Genomic DNA, 20,143 nt, shown 5'->3' with positions numbered 1-20,143 from the left:
CTCTTTCCCAAAAAGAGGATGCCCAGCACCGGAGCCTTCCCTGAACAGACTTGGAAAGCTGTTCATCGGCGCTATGTCCAAAAATGTATTAGTGATCCTATTAATAATTGTATCAATAATAACTAGTGATCCAAAATACAGTAGATACTCCTAATCTCTAAAGAGCATCTTCAGGGCACAGTCTGGCAGCTGTGAGGACAGGAGATGTGAGGTCAGCAGTAAGTGGATCATCAAATAAAACATCAACAGACACGTCAGGACCTACAGTGTCAAACATGATCTTGAGCCAAAGTCCGGCTGCAGGCAATACAAATGTTACCTGAACAAAGGTTTATTTTCTGGCTTCAGGATCTGGCCTGCACCAAAGATGCCAATGCCACTACTGCCAGAACACTGAGTCACTGATCAAAAGCCAGCATAAACTTAGGGGAAGGGCAGAGGAGTTTTATTTTTCAGAGTATAAAGTGTTCTTCCTCAAGATACTACTTTTGCCAGCTGAAAATACCAGTTCCCTTGTGGGGGTTTAATACATTTGTTTCTGGCCCATTTCTCACTTCCTGTCATTAAAGGGAGCAGTAAGGCAGGTTTGGCCTTCCCTGGGATGGCACAGTGCCACTGCCTTCACTTACCAGTGAGCAATTCCCTGGCTTCTGTGGAGTTGGTGCACACCAACAAACAGCAAAGTATTGTCCCAGGGTCTGCATGAGCTGATGTTTCACCCACCAACTCTATCGCTGTGTAAATCTCCAAGTTATTAGCTAGCCAAGCTGTCAGGTATTCATGCCTCCTTAGTTCTTAGCAGTAGTGCAGCAGCAGAATACATTCCAGAACCTTGGAAATCACTCTTGGCACTCCTGACAAAAAGAATGCCTCACAACAACAGCAGCCAGAAACTGCTTGTGGGCAGAAAAGTAGTACCTAAGCAGATCCATGCAAGGTGAAAAAAATTGCTATTTCTCAAATAATGTGGTACCCAAAAGCCTAGTCACGAGGTGTACCTTCTAAGCCAGTTAACTCACGTAGCTTTTCAAAGACACGGAGGAACCACAGTAAAAAAAACAGACAGGGATATGAAAAAAAATTTTTTTTATGAAACACAAATGTTAAAATATAACTGGACACTGCAGTAGCTTTTAAATGTCATTTTTTTAAAAAAAATGTAGTATGTAATTGCACGAAATTACAATTAAAAATACAAAAGGGTATATTTAATGCCTTGATTAACAGTAAAGTCTTTTGCAAGCCAAGTACTTATATGTCAACTCCCATTATTTCACTTGATCAGCTTTTTTGCACAATGTTGGCTCACCGACTTGAATACAGCAATCCATCCAGCAAAACAGGTTTCAGAATAATACAGAGTTAAAAAATAGAGTCCTTTCAAAATAAAAAAGCCATCTTGAGATGCCATTTACTCACAAACTAACTTCTCACTTTAGAAGACAGTTACTTTCTAGCAGCTAAATGGCATAATTCACTACTAAACTGCAAAATGAAGTAACTACTCCTTCTGCTGTCTCTGAGCAGTCATTTTCCTTTCCCTGTGAAACCCCAACCATACCTGGAGAGATCAGAGAAGTATTGAAGAATGAGTGTGTTCAGTGTTGTCAGTGTTCAGGCATACAGTCACAGAACGTTAAAAAAAAGACAAGATCTCTAGATTGAGTCCAGACACGGAGCTGGAGAATATAATTCCGTGTGTTTTAAAATAATAGTGGTTCTCACTTATTATCTTCTTATGTATCCAGATTTTGGGTCCGTATCTGAATCAGATGAGTTGCTTTCATCAGAAGAATCAGAGTTTTGCCACTCATGAGAGCCATTCTGGCAGGGAGGTTTCCACACACTTTCTGTGTCACCCAGGACTTTTGCTTCACAAGCATAAGCACATTGCCAGTCCAATGCATCTTCTTGGGAAGACACCAGAGCTACAGAACTATCCACATTCTCTTCAGAGGCTCCCAACAGCACAGTGTTTAAGTTAATGGCAAAGCAAGCACTGTTCCTTTGCCTAGAAGAATAGTTACAATTTACCTCAGAGAGAGGATTAAATAACTCACTACTTGCATCTTTACCTTCTTCAATGCCCATTTCATGGTCTTCAAAATCTTCTGGGTCAGCGCTTGGATTTTCACTTGCCTGGCTGCTGCTGTCATCACATGCCCTCTTTATAGAGTACTGTATGAATCCATTTGGCACATCAGAGGAATGAGGGTCTCTGCTTATGATATTACGCCTTGTATAGTCATGATTACTTATATCATCACTGTCATCCTCATTGCTGTCATCCTCATTGCTGATACGTCCACTGGATTCATTTGCCCTTTTTTTAATCTCTTTGTAAATGACCTCTACAGAGGCTGTATCTACAGGTTCAGGTGTCCAAAATGGATAGACTGATGTAATGATGGATACCTAAAAGAGCAAAGTGAATTAAAAAAAATTGCACACAGAGAAAAAAAAAAACAACAAAAAAAACCCCCCAATCATAGAGGTTCTTGAACAAATTATACTCCCTGAGCCACATTTTTTTTCTGCAGAATTCAAGGCATTTAAGGTTGTTCTCTGTTCCTGTAAATATGACAGCTTTCACTACAAATCAAGGCACACAACATTGCACAGCCTCAAAGAAATTACAGTAGTGCCAGGCAGTGTCCAGAGCTATATTGTTGCTTTTTGTTTTCATCCAGCTCCAGTATTTAGGTAGATTATGACAGCCTGGTTCAGTGTTAGTTTCTAAGATAGTGTGCCAGGTCCAGAATCTGCCAGAGATAACTTGCATATAAGTATCTTTTTTTTTCCCCTACTAAGTGTTCCACTATCAGGCATGCTTTTCACTAATGCCTGCTTATAACACAGAAAGAAGACAGACACCAGGCTACCCAGAGACATAAACCTGAACCTGATAGTAGTTCCAGAACTAATAACTAGGCTACTTTGCTGTCAGGGACATATCTGCACATAACTGCATCCCAATCTATGGTATGAGATGTGAAACTGGAAGGCTGGGGACCTGCAATGTAGTAATTTCAGTAAAGAGGATTTTTCCTTTGTCAGAGAATCTACTGTTGATGTTACAGATTCAGGTTTCCTGAAAAACAACACGATTTAAAGACTACTTCCTCAAAGCTGTGTCTCATCTCCAGGAAGGTCTTTGATGGTCTCCCCTTCATCTCCTTATTGAGGTCAATTAATTTCTTATCATTTCCAGCAACCATCAAGATTTGCTCTTACCAGGCTGCTGAACTTCTATTTTTAAAGCTTGTCACATACTGTCCTAGATTCCTTTATTCAGAAAAATATTCTTGGAGCACTAACAGTGACTTTTCTCCAAATGTTCTGAATAACTGGCCCATCTTTTGGGGATAACAAGACCAAAGGTCCCAACTCTAGTCCGTTTTTATGCATCATTACAGTTGGGAATAGAACCCAACTGAATCTTTAAGCTATCTTTTGTCTTTTCATCTTATTTTCCTGTGGAAATGTGATAAAAAGAACTTAAAGGCAAGCTTTAAGTATTTGCTTTCAGTTTTAGTCTTTCAAAATGCCTTAAAACTCCAGCAACCAGGGATGGGCTTAACTACCCTCAGATCTTGAGAACACAGATTTTTGGTGTAATGAAAGGATATTACAGGAGTAATCAGTTATGTTCTTGGAAAGAAGCCCCATGCGTCAGGGTGAAATATGGCAGACAAAATGTACCAGAAACTGGATCCTTCACAACTGCCTCTCCCCTTTAACCTCACAAAAACAGCCCATGATGTAAGAGATCCTGAGAGACCATCTGGTCCAAGCTTTCATGGAAGAGGGAGCCTAGATGAGATAATTTAGCATCCTTTTCAATCACATATTGAAAACCTCCAGTGATGGGGACTCTACTGCATCCTTGGTGAGGATTTTCACAGTGACTGAGTGTTCTCATTGTAAAAAAAAAATATATATATCAAGATGAAACCCCTAATGTTGCAACTTGTACCCATTACCCTTTGTCTTGAGAGACTTTGTCCTGTTTGTAAACACTTTTTAAGTACTGTAATACTGTAATGAGGTGCCCTCTGAGCCTTCTCTTCTCCAGGGAGAAAAGACCTAATTCCTTCAGCCTTCCCTCACAGTGCAGGTTCTCCAGTCCTCTGCTCATCTTCATGGTCCTCCTCTGGACCTCCTCCAGCATGTCTGCATCTTTCTTGCATTGTGGGGACCACAACTAGATGCAATATTCCTGGTGTGGCCTGGCAAGTGCTGAGTAGAATGGGCTAATTGCATCTCTATTACTGTTAGTAACTTACCACAGAAGTAGTGGGAAATGTTTCTTACAATGAATGAACAAAATGTTCTGCAGAACAAAGATTAAGCAGCCTATAGACTACCTCTGACACAAACAAACTGCAAATTAAAACATTATATGTACTTACATAACTTCTACCTAATGCATAGATTAGAAATCTCAGATGGTAAACTTCCTCCTCCCAACCCGGAAGGCTAAAGAGAATTGTTACATACCAAGCTAAGTGGCAGTGGTGTTTTTTGAAGAATGTAACCTCCTGCATGTATACATTTCAGGGCACCAGCTAACATCAGTATAAAACATATAGCAGCTGTGACAGCAACCAAGACTGCATGATAATCTGCAAGTGAAAAAAAAACAAACAACAAGCAAGCAAACAAATGGAGTTTCCGATGACTACATTTCATATTTCACACTCAGAACACCTACTTAGAATCACAGAATAATTTTGGCTAGAACAGGTCTCTGAAGGGCATCTGGTTCAAACCCAAAACCAGATGAAATCTCAAATTAGATTCAGGAACTGAAAATGATATTACACCATCTTTGATAACTATTTATTCAGTGAAGACTTTTATGGCTCACAGGACTAACAATAGATTTGTAGACCCAAAGTGGATGAGTTTTTATATTTAATTTACAAATCCCCACAATGTTTATCACCCAGAAAGTACTTTCTCTTGTATTATTTTTTAATGGCTTTAACCAACTTGTAAATATCCCTACTTAAAAAGAAAACACTTGCATATAACCAAGTCAGACAATCCATTCTTGCACCACAGCATAGTTACCTTGTTGAGCTACAGAGTCTGTAGTTATACATTTCCAGGCTGATGGGATGGAATGTTTGTTCAGAGATGCAGTAACCATAACAGACACACAGTAATTTCTATTTGGATACAATTCTTCAATGACAGTATTAAAATTTTCTTGAGTGGTTTTCTCACGTGATCTCTGCCATGAAAGACAATGTTTTCAAGTTAGTCATTTGCCTAAAAAGAGATCTCCAGCCACTCATAAAACACTATGTCTAGAGAGAAATGAAGTGGCATGTCAAAACTGCAAAACCTGACACAGTAACTCAGCAGTTTATCTAGACAACTGCTTCTAGTTCTAGCTGATGTCAAGAAGCCTATCCTACACCTGCTTATGAAATATCATATTATCAAATCGCTTTGTCTCCAACTGTTGGTCACCGCATGTCCCCTTGAAGTAGCCTCACACGGATTCTACAGGTTTGAAAATACAGGTGATACTCAGATTCAGAAATCAGGGAAAAATATCCACTGCATGCAAGTTGAGGTCCTTATTCTGCGACTCACTGTACTTTGTATTAGACTGAGTTCCCAACAGGTACAAGTCTAAGCTGCTGTTCAAAACTTCCAGTACAGGAAGCCTATTCTCTAGCAAAGCAAAATACTCTGGTGCTTCGCCAGCCCATATAATAATGTCTCAATATTTAACCTAAAACTGCACAACCACCAGTTTCACTTCACTGTTTTTGGCGACAGTCATAACAAATGGTTTATTTCCCCCTTTTCTGCAGTAAAAGTTCACATACTCAAAGATTTTGGCATCTAACTGTGCTTTGTTTGCTTACGCTAAACAATTCCCTATCTCCTCATAGCTCATGTGTCAGAATTCCTTACAGTCTTCATAGTTCCTTTTTGGATCCTGCCCAACTGAATCTGCCTTTTCTGAAGAACAAGCTGGTGTGGGTTAGATGGCCTTTGCAAGTATGGAGTATGTAAAAACACAATTTTTTTTTTTTTAATCTCTCAGAAACACACGAGTCTGCAATACAAAACATTTAAGTTTCCAATATTATACAATGCCACATGATTTCTGGCAAAACTGTTGCCTGTGTAACTGTTACCACTTCTATTGCAAAATGATTCTTAAGTGTTATGCCTGACATTGGTCCTTACTGAATTATCTTATTATTTTAAGATTATTTCTCCATCTTATGAGGATCACTTTTTCTAATCATGACTATCTACTTCTCTGTTTCAGCATATTAAAAAAAAGCAAAAAAAAACCCCAACATGGTAAATAGTACCAGACCCTGAACAGGGGTACTATTATATATAATAGTAGGGTGTCTCAGAAACTAACTAGATAAATTTTTTCAGTTCGACAGAAAAATATTGAGCTGCTTAATGAATGTATTTTCCTATCAGCTGTGCATACACCTGCTACTAGTTTCTGCTAAACTCTTTCCCTCATCTTCCCAGATGAGTGCCAGTGCCCTGAACTTTATTTCAAGTAATGATATAAAACAAACTAGTATTCCTCTTCTAGGCCTGCTACTCTGCAATAAAGGGAAGTTAAAATGATGCTGGTAATTTTCTTTGTTTTCTTCTAAGTATCTTCTATTCATATATTTGCTTCCGTGAATCTGCTAACCATCAGAACCATTTTATGCTTCTTTATTTATCCCCTCAAGCATGAATAAAACACAAATATTCTTTTACCCTATGTTCTCCATCAACTGTTTTCAGTGTGATATCATAATAAAGCTCTTTATATATATCAATTAAAGTCAGTAGCTTCCCATTTTTTCTGAAGTGAGAGGTTGGCAACTTTATGGAGACATTTATGCAGTTTAGACAGGAACTGATACGAACTTCTGGTGGTCCCAGGATCGCTATTGGAAAGAAGAGAAAAAAAGATGGAAAAAGTTTACTCTATGTATTCAATACCAATTCTATTTTGGTGACAGATAAATAGCTAACTAATCAGATTCCAGAGTATATCATTTGGCTTCCACACCTCAGAAGGATGTTTTCAAATCCTTCAGTTATTCTTGTGGCTATTCTCCCCATCCTGTCCAGTTTTTCCTCATTTCTTTGACTGTAAGTAGAGAGCAGCAGCTACACCTGTGGTGAATTCAGAGGCAACATGACCTTTCTCCGCAGTCCATCAACTTTCCCTCTGTCTCTGTTATTTCAAAATTAAATACTAAACACAACTAAAGGTGAAGCCACATCTGACATTAGTAGATGTTAAGCTATTAAACACCTTTCAGCAAAGAAAGCAAAAAGAGCAGGCTGATGAACAAACAACTAAATCTCTTCCAATACACCTAGTGCAGACATGGTATTTCTTGAAATCTTAACCTTGACTGCCTGAAGACACAAAAAAGATGCTGGGTTTTTTTTTAAAGTTATGCTTCACAGGTTTTTTCTTTGTCCGTGTTGATGTCTGCCATGACACTATTTCCTCCCTATCTCTCTATTTTATTTCAAAAGCAAAGCCTTGTCCACTTATCAAAACTACTGTAGCCACAAGTTTAAGACATATATATATATACTCTATGTCTTTTAAATGATATGTAACAGATTACATACAAATTCATATTTTCTTAGATAAAGTAATAAGCTACTGACCAAGTTAGTTTGGACTGTCTTACTGCAAAGCTACCAGACTATCATCAGCTAGGAATAAAATCTACTAAAATGAGCAAATGCAGACAGAGAACTCACTGTCAGTACGTGGCACAAAATGAAGTACAGAAGAATTGAATACTTCAGTTCCTGTGAAGCTCTGAACCAGTGCAGAATATGGGCTAGAAGTATCTTCAAAATCATCAGTCAGATTACAGGATAGTTGTGTAATATTTGAACATTGTTTGGCGGTCTTCCAGGTCCTGTAAATAAAACCAATATAAAAAAGGTAAAAAAAAAAAAATCCTGCCTGGATCCTCTGACACAGGAAAGCATTGGGGGTGCACGAAGCATTTCTGAGTGGAAGACTGGATAGACAGACAAGAAAGCCACAGCCTTAGTATTTTAAGTCAAGAAACAATAAAAGTCAAATTTATATCATAAAATAAGACTTGCCTATGGTCAGTGTACAGTACACGATAGTATGATGGCACAGCTGTATTAGTTTTTGTCTGCCAGGACAAAATGTGATGAAAATTGTAAGATTCCATTCGTAGATTGTAAGGTGGCCCTCCCAGAAATCTTCCTAGAACGGCAGAAAACCACAAACAAATGAAAACCAAGCAACGCACCAACATGAATGTCAAACAAATGTGAGACTGCAGCAATTATAATCAATTCACCCAACTACAGCTGCCCAATACTTGCCTCAAAATAAAGCAAACACAGAACAGAAGAGAGTACAGCACAAAAGAAACAACAATGCAAAGGACTGTCTTCCTATTTCTATTAAATTCTTTCTTCAAAAGCATAAAGTTGTAAATGATGCTTGGTGAGAACATGCAAGTCTTTCTGAACTCTGCTAGGAAAAGCATTTGAAAGACAACAAAAACTCTTACCAGGCAAGCTGCAACAAGCTGTAGATAAAACGCTGATGTACACTGGAAAATGAAACTTGGTATTAATGCACTTTTACATACATGATATTTGATTATTAGCTTACTATTGACATCATTGCATTTGCAACATCAAGAGACAACACTCAGCATTCCCTCAGTGGAACTATTTATTTCCTTTTTATCTTCTTACTACTTTCCTCAGCCCTCCCCTCCTTCCCCAGAGTATGGATTGCCCCCTTTCAACCTATGTCATTAATTTGAGGCTCCCAGGAGATAGTTCCTTGATAACTACACTGTGGTTCAGGCTGATCCCTGCCAGACGAGGGTCAAGATCCAGAGTGACTATGTGTAGTGTAGATGTTCTTATCAGCCTTTGAGGATTCTGACTATATTTCAGGCAGCTCACTTTGTATTTTAAACACCATTTTAAGTCACAACAAGAATCTTAAAACCGGTCTGGGAAACGATGCTCTTACTTCTTGAAGAACATTACTGAATCATCTTCAGAAGTGTCTTTCTCTGCTAAATATGGGGAGTCCTCAAGGCTGTAGTTTGACAACTTAGGTATATAAAGTATTGTCTTTAGTCAGCTACCTCCTGTAACTCCCCATTTCAGTCTTTGTTTTCTAACTCCCTCTCTATTTTGTGTAGTGTTTTGGTAACATTTCCCTGTGGGTGAACACAGGATACTCTACAGAACCTGTTCTCTGCAAAGAAAAAAGCAAAACCAACCAACAAGTGCTGTGATATTTCTTTTCCTGTCACAGGGAACTGTTAAGGCCATATTCATACTGTGAGTCAGAACTACTGTCTGAGTAATCTCTTGAACCCAGACTTCTTGCAGATCCAGACATTCTAGAGGTCCCCTCACCAACTGGTATAATCTCTCTAAGAGGCTGTTCATTCATCCAGATTCTCACTGTATCCAGAATTCTTTTTCTTGACCAACAGTCTTGCATAATTCATCTCTTTTCAGCATGGTGCTTCAGGACACTTTTAAAGTTATTGTTCTGAACCTTCTAATATTTGCTCAAGATCCTTTAGCTCCATTCCTCTTTCCAAGTACAACAAATATAAACTTACTATCCTCATTTAAAAGGCATTTTGTGGTCTATCCTCCTACTGATGAGATGCCAACTCAGTGAGCCAAAGAAGTTCCTAATTTAATTTCACACATGCATGTTTTTTCTCATACTTCAGATGAAGTCCATGGAAATACCTTCAAAATTACTTCCATTATTTTCCCTAAAACTCTTCTTTATGAAATCTTTTGTCTTGACACCTAAACCCCTTATCCAAAAAAGATGACAGTACCCAAAACACTGCCAGCCTGCAATGTCTATTGAACTATGTTGATTAGTACTGCCTTAACATGTTATTTTATTTTCCTCATCTCACTTAGGATGGTAACTTTTGTAGTATGAGGAATGTCTTTGACTTCAAATTTGTACAGCAACTAACACAGTAGCACTATGGTCTATATCTGAGGTTCTCAATTATCATGCTGTACCAAAGTATGTAACAGAACTACTTTATGTGTCAACAACATATGCATTAGTATGAATGACCATGAAAAGAGAAAAGAAATCTGAGATATACAATATTTATGGAGATCTACAAATAATGTAAAAGATGAGACTATCATAGAGTAGGTGAGGTTGTGAAGGATCTCCAGAGATCCCTCCAGAGATCCAACCCCCAACTATGTGCCACATATGTGTACCACAACACATATACTTGGATTTATGGAGGGGATTCAGAATGGTAGTGAGCCTGTAGGAACTGTCATGTCCCAGACACACTGGGAGAACTTCCTAATGGATTAATGAAGTTATTTTATGATCCTCATCTACTTTTGCAGAGAGTACTGGAAGAGGAAAGGAAAAAATTCCTACTAAATTAGTTGGATATCTGAATAGAACCTTTATGGCTGCAGAGAAGTGCCTTAAAAATTGCCCTCTCATTAGCAGTGTGCACACACAAGCTCACTCAGGGCACCTAAGTTTGTTCAAATCATTTGGGATAGATACTTAGGCAAGTATCCCTTATAAATCTGGCTCTACAGACATCTATCTCACAAATATTAAACTATGCTCCCACCATCCTTTCTGAAATTAGTTGCAGAGATTAATGCAGCTTAGTTGCACATGCAGCAAATTTATATTTCCACAAGACAAAAACCTCATCTCTCTCAAGCTTCAATTTGCTGTTCAGATCATAGACATCCTCTCTGTTGTACATCTTGCTTTTGCAATTGCTCTTCTACGTTATTATTGAATAATAAACATCCTCTTAGAGAAGTGCTGGTAAAAGTAGAACAATTGATTTCTTGCCACATAGTAACAGATCACCTACTTGGAAAAAAACATCCAGCGGCTATGAATTACAAAACAATACAGCTAAAAATTCTTTATCTGAATAGAGAGGCTAAAACTTTTAATAATTTGTGGCAGGAATTTTCCCTTCTCCCAACAGGCACACACTTTTTAGCACATTAGGGTTATTCACAATATAGAAACAGAGAGTAATGGCACACTTCCTTCAAGGAAATCCTTCAGATTAGGAGAGGCAAACTGACTTTTGCCATTATCTTTCTTATGCCAGCTACCTCACATGTCAGCTGTCTTGCTGATCTATTTCCTATCTATGTGTTTTTCTATTCTGCCCATATTTGCCCCTGTACTCAGCACTGGTGAGGCCACACCTCGAGTACTGTGTCCAGTTCTGGGCCCCTCAGTTTAAGAAGGAGATTGAGGTCCTGGAGCAGGTCCAAAGGAGGGCAACCAGGCTGGTGAAGGGACTCGAGCACAGACCCTATGAGGAGAGGCTGAGGGAGCTGGGGGTGTTCAGTCTGGAGAAGAGGAGGCTCAGGGGAGACCTCATCACTCTCTACAACTCCCTGAAAGGAGGGGGTAGCCAGGTGGGGGTTAGGCTCTTCTCCCAGGCAGCCATCAGTAAGACAAGAGGGCATGGACTTAAGCTCTGCCAGGGGAGGTTTAGGTTGGATATTAGGGAGAAATTCTTTACCGAGAGGGTGATCAAACACTGCAATGGGCTGCCCAGGGAAGTAGTGGATTCTCCATCCCTGGAGATATTTAAAAAGAGACTGGATGTGGCACTCAGTGCCATGGTCTGGTAACTGCAGCAGTAGTGGTTCAAGGGCTGGACTTGATGATTTCTGAGGTCCCTTCCAACCCAGCCAATTCTATGATTCTATGATTTGTGATTTTTAACTGCCTCTCCCCTATCAAAATCAAATTTTATTCACCTAGACTTCAAACTGCTTTAGAGCTTTGTTTACCAAAGACAGTTGGAGTTGCAAAATTTCTGAGGTTACATTCTTGCGTAAGAGATACAGACAAGAAAAAAAAAATTAGACCAAATAACTGGGAAAATCAAGACTGTAGAAATAAAGAAAGGGACCCTAAAGAGCATCTAGTTCCAACCCCCTGCCATGGGCAGAGATACCTCCTACGGGACCAGGTTGCTCAAGGCCCCATCCAACCTGGCCTTGGACACTGCCAGGGAGGGGGCAGCCACAACTTGGAGAGCTCTACAATAAGATGATGGTACCCTACTTCAATAATCTGGAAGTGTTAGTAAAAAATTAGCAGTACAGTAAGTCTTACAATACAAAGGTACAGGCAACTTACCAAGTTGATAAAAATGCATTGGTCCATCCATCAGTGTTTTCAGTGATCAAGAAATACAACCTACTGATTGTAAAATAATAATTTTGCTTCTGTACCTGAAAATACATCAAAACCAACCACATTCAGCAACTCATCTTTGCAAGGAAAACAAGGTCCTTACAAAGAGGTATTTTAACCCCTTAAGTATCTGGGGGCAGGAAGTGGTACTGGAGCAGCTATTGCTATCAGGGGTGGGTGGGGAAGGATCCTCAGACAGATAGGCAATTTTATGACAGTAGAATTTTCCTTTTTTTCACATGGAATGGGCTATGAGCATTTCAAATAAATACAGAAAGAATAATTTGTATTAGTTTTGCATGAAGATACCATCTGAAAATCCTATGCTACCCACTCCAACTTATTAAGTACAACTAAAACAAACATTGCTCAGCTTTATTTGAATTATTGAAGAATTCATCACTACTGTAAAAAAATCCAGAAAGGAGATAGATCAAGAGTGAGGTTAAAAAAATTATAAATCATTAATTATAAGAAAGTTATGAAACATAAAATATATTATAATACTGCATGCATTTTAATACCTATTATTTATTTTAATACATAAAGTCTATAAAAGTATTCCTTTTTGTAGAGAAACAAGATAAACCAGGTGCCTCGAGTTGCCAATGAGTGGGTGTGAGTCCACCTGTGCCTGATTAGGACAGGCCCCTATTGGGCATGAGCAAGACCGGGGGCCAATAAAGGTGGGACACACACCCACAGAGCTCAGCTCACTCTCGTGAGAGGCAATGGAGAGGTCAGCAGCTCATCGAGCCTCAGGAGCAAGAAAGGCTCATCCTGCTACACCTTTTCATCGATGTTATTATTTCACTCTATTTATTATTCCTCAGAGCATTAATATTTGCAGGATATGTTTTTGAATTATAGGCAAAGTACTGAGGAACGAACCTACAGATGGCTGGACAAGGGTATAACTATTACCAAATAATCTTCTCTTCAGGTTTAATACAAATAAATTAGTGAGTTTAAAAAAAAAATTAAATTTTATCTAACTTTCTCTAAAAAACAACAGTTTAAAATTTGAAACAAAGCATACAACGGACAAACTTTAGTTGGAATGTTAAAATCAGATGAATTAAAAAACCCCTTATTCAAGGTGTCAGTCCTCCTCTGCCCAAAGTTTTAGTTTGGCTATAGAAGTTGCTGGATAAATGCCAAGAACCTGTATTTGCAAAACTGATAATCATAATTCAACAGATAAAGAGAACATTCTTTTCATTTCAGTAATTTATTGAAGCATAAGAAATATTGGGAGATATAAAATACCAGTTTTCAATCAAAATTAACAATTAGGTATATGAAAATAAGATTTGCAGGCTACACCATCTTTATCACTGATATCAGCAAACTGGAAAGTGATTAAGTCACAGATATTTATCAAGCAATTCAGATCCATCTTACATTATTACTCAAGTAGGAAAAAAATAATCCTTCTACTTCAACAAGGTTTTTCACTCTATTCAGAAGTCACATAGCAACCTAAAGCCAAACAATGCTACTTTCACAGTCACTTTAAGGAACAGTTATACTATCCGATTTTTCAGGCTGTTAAAAATTTTCTCTTAAGGGGAAATATTTGAGGATTCTGAATTTGCCAGCAAGGTACCTCCTTTATATCTTAATCCTTGCAATTAATCACAGCACATGTTCAAAGCACTCCATTTATTACAACAGAAGTATCTGCATACCTTCCATCCTTGCTGCAACTGCTGTAACAGCTCCCCCACTCCTGGAATCTGAAGCAACTTGTGTTTGGCTCTGTATGCTGAGCAACACACTTATCTTGCACGATGCACATGTGAAGCCAAGTAGTGTGTTTAGCACCTTAGAATAGGTAAGAAGAATGTGACAAAATAGGCTTATCTCCAAGTTTGCACAGCTGTCCAAATCTAGATGTCCTCTACAGATCTACCAATTGCAGTGAAATTCCAGGGGGAAATCCATGGGAAAATTATTTTCATCAAAACATTGGCTCGCTTTTGTTACTCTTCCTCTTCAGAGCCTCAGTAGACCCTGGAAAGAAGCCATGGAAATACTTGTGAGCCCAGACCCCACTCAGCCCATCAGCCTAGGCTTAAAGTAACTCCCCTGGGAGCTGCCTGAAGACCCCAGTGCTTTCAAACCCCAGCTTCACATTTCCATGCCATCTTCACCAGTGACTGGTTTTTAACTGGAGTTCAGGTTGATATTTGCTCCAAACAGAAAGAAGTAAAAATAATAAATAATAACTTAAAAAAACCAACGGGCTTTGAAGTTTTGAAAGCCACTGGTTTGTGTCTCAGAAAAGCTCCACATCGGTAGAGCAGAAAACACACCCTATTCTCTGTAACAAGCAGATGCTATATATGTTTCTATTCAGATGCTATTCATAGAAACCTATGCATCAGAACACTGACAGACAGGCACGACAGGTGTTTCAGAAGCCACAAGAGGAATTTTCTAAACCTCCACAGGTATTACAATGTATGGATCAGCTTTACTAGTGAAAACCACACTAGGAAATGCCTCTGTGGCTTGTACCCTTATGCCCTTGCTCTACTCCTGGCTTTGCTGAAGGCCTTTGGGTAAGTCACTTCTAAGGATACACTAAGGATACATTTAACCTTAGTAATCCAAGCCCACGGACCAGCAGCCCATTTGACATGCACTGCCAGCAGTGCTCCTCCCGGTGAGCTCCTGGACCCGCTGCGGGACACGGAACAGCCTTAAAACCAACCTAGAGGCTCCTGTACCGCCCTGTGCCGCTCCAGCACGGCTGGGACACCTCCCACCCGCTCCAAAAAGGCACTAGGGACACGAAGCTCTGTCAGCCCCTCCGGCGGTGTGTTTTTTTTGTCTGGTCTTGAGCTACACGATCACCTTCACCACATTCAAGCACAATGCATCTCACAGACTGTCACTCCGGGTCCATTTCGCGCTCGGTGGCAGTGCCGGGAAAGCAACCCCAATAACCCGGTTATTTTCCTGTGCGATGTCGAGGGTAATTTAGGCCAAAACGTGCTACGGGGGACGCAGGATTCGGCTAACAGCGGCCTCCAAAACGCTAACAGAAACCCGCAGCTTTTCCAGGAAATCCCGGCCGCCCACAATAGCTCGGGAAGCCGAGCCTGGCGGCCACAACCCCCCCTCCTCGCCCAGGGAGAGCGGGGATGACACGGAACGGGGCCAGCCCGGGCCCTGAGGCGTTTGTGGGGACCGCCCTCTCCCCGACAGCCCTAAAGGAGCAGCTGCAGCACACACCGCGGCCAAGAGCCCTCACCCAGGGGACAGCGATCCAGGAGAGGGAAAGAGGGGTGGGACGGACACGCCGCCGTCTTCCCAGCCGTACCTGGCAGCTGACACCATCCCCGCAGACTCCTCAGGGCTCCGCACCGCCCGCCCATGGCTCCTCGATCCGGCCGAGCACCGAAACCGAAGGAGAAATGGCGCAGGGGGCGGCTGCGGCGCAGGAGGCTGTCCCGGACCCGCCCCGCCCCGCCGCCCGGCCCGATATCGGGGTGGGTAGGAAAGGGGCAGTCAGGAGTGCGGGGCTCCGGCTTTCGGCTGCGGGTTTGGGCAGAGTCGCGTCCGCGGCTCGCTGGTGTCCGTCGGCTCCCCTGGCGGGGCATTGCTTCCCGCCCCACGCTCGCCGAATGAGTTTTCTGCCCTTGTTTTGCTTCCTTTTACCCCTCTCGCCCCTCTCCCAAGTCGTCGATGCTTGTTGTCACGAAGGAAGTCCCGACGGAAAGCTGCACAAGCCCTTTGCTGATCCCTTTCCCCATCTGTGGTCTCCTTGGCCTTAGCACTGAGGGTGCGAGGTGCTGCTTGTACGTGTTCCAAAAATGCCTTAATGGGTACCCAAATGGATGAGGTGTCCCCTGTCCCAGGTATTTTCTGGTCGTGGAAACAGCAGTAATGTGGTATGAAATACAGCTTGTATCATGTCATGTGAGGGATCTTCATCAGAAAATCTTGATAACCTACACGAGGAGAGCAAGGAGTAAGAAGCCAGGTTTGGTAACTGGCTGTGTCCCATTGCACCTCTTTGAGCCTCACTGACTGCACCTCTTTGGCTGTCGACCTCTGTTTCTCCCCCAATGGAAATGTGTAATTTTGGGATTTGTTTGGTGAACAAGACGTTATGCTACATCTCCTTAAGATGTACAAGGCAAAGCAAACCTGAGATTTCCAGTCAGCATACAGGTTTCTACAAACCTTCTGTTTAAATATATATATATATATATATATTGCTTTAACCCATGTATAGCTCAAAAGTAGTGAAGAGAGTTTTCCTCCATTTCACTTCATGAAGGAATAACTGTGGTTCTGACAAGAAGATCCAAACAGGCTAAATTAACTGTATCCCTTTGCATAAGTTTGTCTCATTGAATGAGTGTTATATGTGGCACCATTACTTGTATTCCAGTTCCAAAATAACTATTTGAAGGGCTGAATCTTTACCTGGAAGGAGAGTCTGGAAGGAAAATCAGAAGGACAGTCAAAATTTTATTGATATTCTGCCTTGACAAGCTCTGCATCAATAGTCCTGTGCTTTTCCATATGGCCACATCTGCTTTTATACCTCTAGCACCACCTTTCCATGGCTCATTCAGCTTCTGTCTATCCAAACATGAAGGTCTCCTGAACTATAATTTTTTATTTTGTTGTTGTTGCTTCACTTGTTCCAACACACCCTTGTTTGTTTGTCTGTTTTTTATGAAGGCTGTTTTATCTGTGAGACTATTTTTTGTTAACTGCTTTTTCAGCGTTATCTTTCATGAAACATAATTTCTTGCCATCTTTGCAGAACTTTCCCCAAACTCTTTTGTTCTTTCCTGTGTGTCAGATGAATTCACCAGCTGACGTGGTTTCTCAGCACTTTGTGCAGAAGATGCCAAAATTTAGCTGATCATTTTTTCTGTATATTTCCTTTTCCCTTTTTTCTAACCACCCCTTGGCTCTCCACTTCTTTTAACTATAAATATTGCAAAAAGTGACATTTACAGCTTTCTTGCCAGCCTTCCTCCTTGTCTCCAGTGACAATATCACTTGGCCATCCAGTGAATCTTCTGTCTGGCCTAGGTACAGGAGGTAGGAAGCGACCCTCAAGTCACTGGCTCCTTGTATGGGGGTGGGAGATTGGTGAGTGTGTCCTGGTATGGGCCAGGATAAAGGTGATTTTCTGTCTTGTACTTTTGCTTTTAGCTAAGTCTCTTGTAAGTAGTTGCACTTGCTGAAATTAACAGCAATTTTCTCAGACAGTGTCTGCTTCTAGGACTGATAACACTCAATGTTTATAGTTACTGCTAGAGACTGGTATGCAGAGCCAAGGACACTGCTCAGTTCTGAGGAAAACTTTTACCCTCCAGAAGGAATAAAGAGGTCCCACCTGCAGCCCTCCTTTGGGGAGGAACGGACAAGATAGATGCCAGAATTGACCAAACAGAGTATTCCATCCCATACACGTCATACTCAGTATAAATTTGAGGCATCACGAGGGCCAAGCCATGATTTCCTGCTTCCAGTTTCCAGCTGCCTGCCCTTCCTGCTTCCCTTCCTTCACCCAGCATCCTGGGAGGATTCCATCTGTTCATCTGCCTGTGGTCCTGATCCGTGCCAGCCCATATCTGTGTGTTCCTGCCTCCAGCTCCTGACTGCTGCCGACTCCAGGAGTCCAGCCTGGACTTTCCCAGGGCTGCCCTGCAGCCTTGGTGGTGACGTGAGAGTTACTGGGGGAAAAGGGGGGAGGAATGTGGTTTCCATTTTCCTGTATATTTGTATATATTTAGTAATTTTTCCTATTTATCATTACTGTTTCATTAAAGTTGTGTAGTTTAGTTTCCAACCCATAAGTCTCTCTCCCTTATTCTCTCTCCTTTCTTTATCAAGGAGGAGAGAGATATTAATAGAGAGCATCTGTTACTCGGTTTAATTGCTGGGCCAGTGTTAAACCGTGACAGTGAGAGGAAAACAGCTTCAGAGAGCAGCAGCAGGAGCAGAGAGAGCTCAGCAGCTTTGGCTCATGCAAGCATCAGCTCCTCTGGCTTTGACTCTTCAGATGTAGGGACTCTTTCACCTGCTTGTCTCAGTCTTTACCTTGTCATGAACAATTCAGAAAAAAAGGAGATGTCTTATGGGAGATTATTTTTCAGCAATATTTGTAGGGGTGAGGGAAGAAGAATTTTGCTGGGGAGAGTAAGAACACCAGCCTTCAGCCTGAGTAAATGGCAAAAAAAGCCAGAAAAATGTTTCCAAGGAGGCCTTTCAGAAGAAGTGTAGTAGAATCTCCAGTGGATCAGGTTCCCCTCTTACAGATCCCCAGCTAGTGGCTACAGGGAACTGTACATCCATCCAGTGACTTCTGAGTAAGCTTGTTTGTAAAGCTCTTAGAGTAAAATTTTCAGTTTGCCATATCATTTGTGTGGTGGTATCTGTGTTATCCTTTACCCATGCTCAAGGACAGATTAATTATTTCTGTTATCACTGACTATCTTTTAACTTTACAAATTGCCTTTTTTGATTTTTTGTTTCCACAGCTATTGGTTTATTCTTTTTGCTCATATTTACAGACAGTACCTAGAGCTGAATTTTTCCTTTGGCTGGTAGAATATCCTCAAGCTGCAACATTGTTGAATTACTTGAAGACCACTTGACCTTTTTGGTAAGTTAAAATCCCTCTCAGACACAGTGTCTTTTAATATTCTCATTTCTTAATCTATGCAGAATGATTTTCTTTCCAACTAGCCTCAGAGCCTTTCTTACACTGTTTCCCATTCCTGGTATTATGCCTTTCCTGCATTTTATTTATTTATTTATTTAATTAAGGGAACTCCTTATTTGGACTAATTTTCATAATATCATACTTGTTATGTCTGTTTAAGTAGGGTTTTCCTTCCATGGAAGGAATGGGAAAATATTACTATTTCATAGGTGAGATGACCAAGGTAAGAGGGTTTGTTTTCAAAGGTGTTGACCCTTCCAACCCCTGCTGATTTTAGGGTGAGTTACAGGTTGTTGGCAGTTCTTATAACTAGTATTAAAGTCAGAATTACTTGTCCAAGGTTACCCCATATGTTGGTGGCAAAGGAGAGCTAGAACTCAGAGTTCAAAACTTTTTGACCAAGTCACCAGGTCATAGGTTTTATGAATATAAATACAAACTGCCTCCCATAATGATCTGTCTGTGACTTAGAGGTAAATGTATTCTTGGGTGCTGAAATAATACTTCTACTCCCAGCTGTTCCTGGTTCTGGAGCACTCAGTAAACCACTCTAACTTGGGTACTGGCACAAAACAGGCAGGAATGAGGGTAGGACTACAAGTAAGGAATAATGAAGATTTGGCTGATGCAAGGTATAAAGCCTCTCATCTTTGGCAGCTCAGCTTTCCTGACCCATGAAAGAAAAACTATGCTGAAGCCACAGGGATGCTCTCCTGTAGCAGGAATAAGATTCTGTAATGAAAACTCCAGTAGGTTTCCTGAGATGGGGATTGTTTGTGATTTTTTTTTTTTTTTTTTTTTGATGTAGAGAATGGCTCCATCCGTTCCAGTTCATGTGAAAAATTGCCTGTAGAATTTGTAAGTAAGTGGGGAGCCTCCCCTTGAGCTCTGCCATGGTAAACAGTGACATTATTCTTCAAAGAAAATTGGGAAGAAATTGCGCAGACTGAATACACTGTGTCACAGACAAGTATTTTGTTAGTTCTGTCAGTGTGTGTATGTATGTATACATATGTGTGTTTATACATAACTATTTGTATGCATATAACAGGCTGATCAGTTGTTCTCTGAGAGATCACCTGATGCACTGCTTGCCCAAAGTCAATGCTGGATGAAGAACAGCTTGTTACATGAGAAACATGCTATGTAAAGCTGATACT

At 40.7% G+C, this 20,143-nt stretch overlaps 2 protein-coding genes across 5 annotated transcripts; one reads left to right on the top strand and one right to left on the bottom strand.

The window, feature by feature from the left end:
- Positions 1–1,071: 1,071 nt before the first annotated feature.
- On the bottom strand, positions 1,072–15,695 carry IFNAR2 (interferon alpha and beta receptor subunit 2). Of its 4 annotated transcripts, XM_030469189.1 has the most exons (11): positions 15,612–15,695; positions 14,073–14,296; positions 13,972–14,009; positions 12,224–12,318; positions 8,571–8,612; positions 8,128–8,257; positions 7,771–7,934; positions 6,760–6,932; positions 5,077–5,239; positions 4,501–4,625; positions 1,072–2,415 (listed from the first exon to the last, which is right to left on the bottom strand). In XM_030469189.1, the coding sequence occupies exons 4-11, from the start codon at positions 12,252–12,254 to the stop codon at positions 1,729–1,731; spliced, it is 1,515 nt and encodes a 504-aa protein (XP_030325049.1). In that variant the 5' UTR covers positions 12,255–12,318; positions 13,972–14,009; positions 14,073–14,296; positions 15,612–15,695; the 3' UTR covers positions 1,072–1,728. The 4 variants fall into 4 exon arrangements, with proteins under 4 accessions (XP_030325049.1, XP_030325050.1, XP_030325052.1 ...); XM_030469190.1 differs by having other exon boundaries at positions 12,224–12,286; positions 13,972–14,296; XM_030469192.1 differs by lacking the exon at positions 15,612–15,695 and adding an exon at positions 15,543–15,593 and having other exon boundaries at positions 13,972–14,296.
- Positions 15,399–19,808, top strand: LOC115600441 (histone acetyltransferase p300-like). The gene is made up of 3 exons (XM_030469194.1): positions 15,399–15,780; positions 18,832–18,923; positions 19,792–19,808. Exons 1-2 carry the CDS (start codon positions 15,433–15,435, stop codon positions 18,913–18,915), a joined length of 432 nt encoding a protein of 143 aa, XP_030325054.1. The 5' UTR covers positions 15,399–15,432; the 3' UTR covers positions 18,916–18,923; positions 19,792–19,808.
- Positions 19,809–20,143: the final 335 nt, after the last annotated feature.

Source organism: Calypte anna, chromosome 1 (assembly GCF_003957555.1).
Source record: "Calypte anna isolate BGI_N300 chromosome 1, bCalAnn1_v1.p, whole genome shotgun sequence".
Lineage (NCBI taxonomy): Eukaryota > Metazoa > Chordata > Aves > Apodiformes > Trochilidae > Calypte > Calypte anna.
The sequence above is the reverse complement of the archived record's forward strand: the minus strand, read 5'-3'. Positions and strand labels throughout refer to the sequence as shown.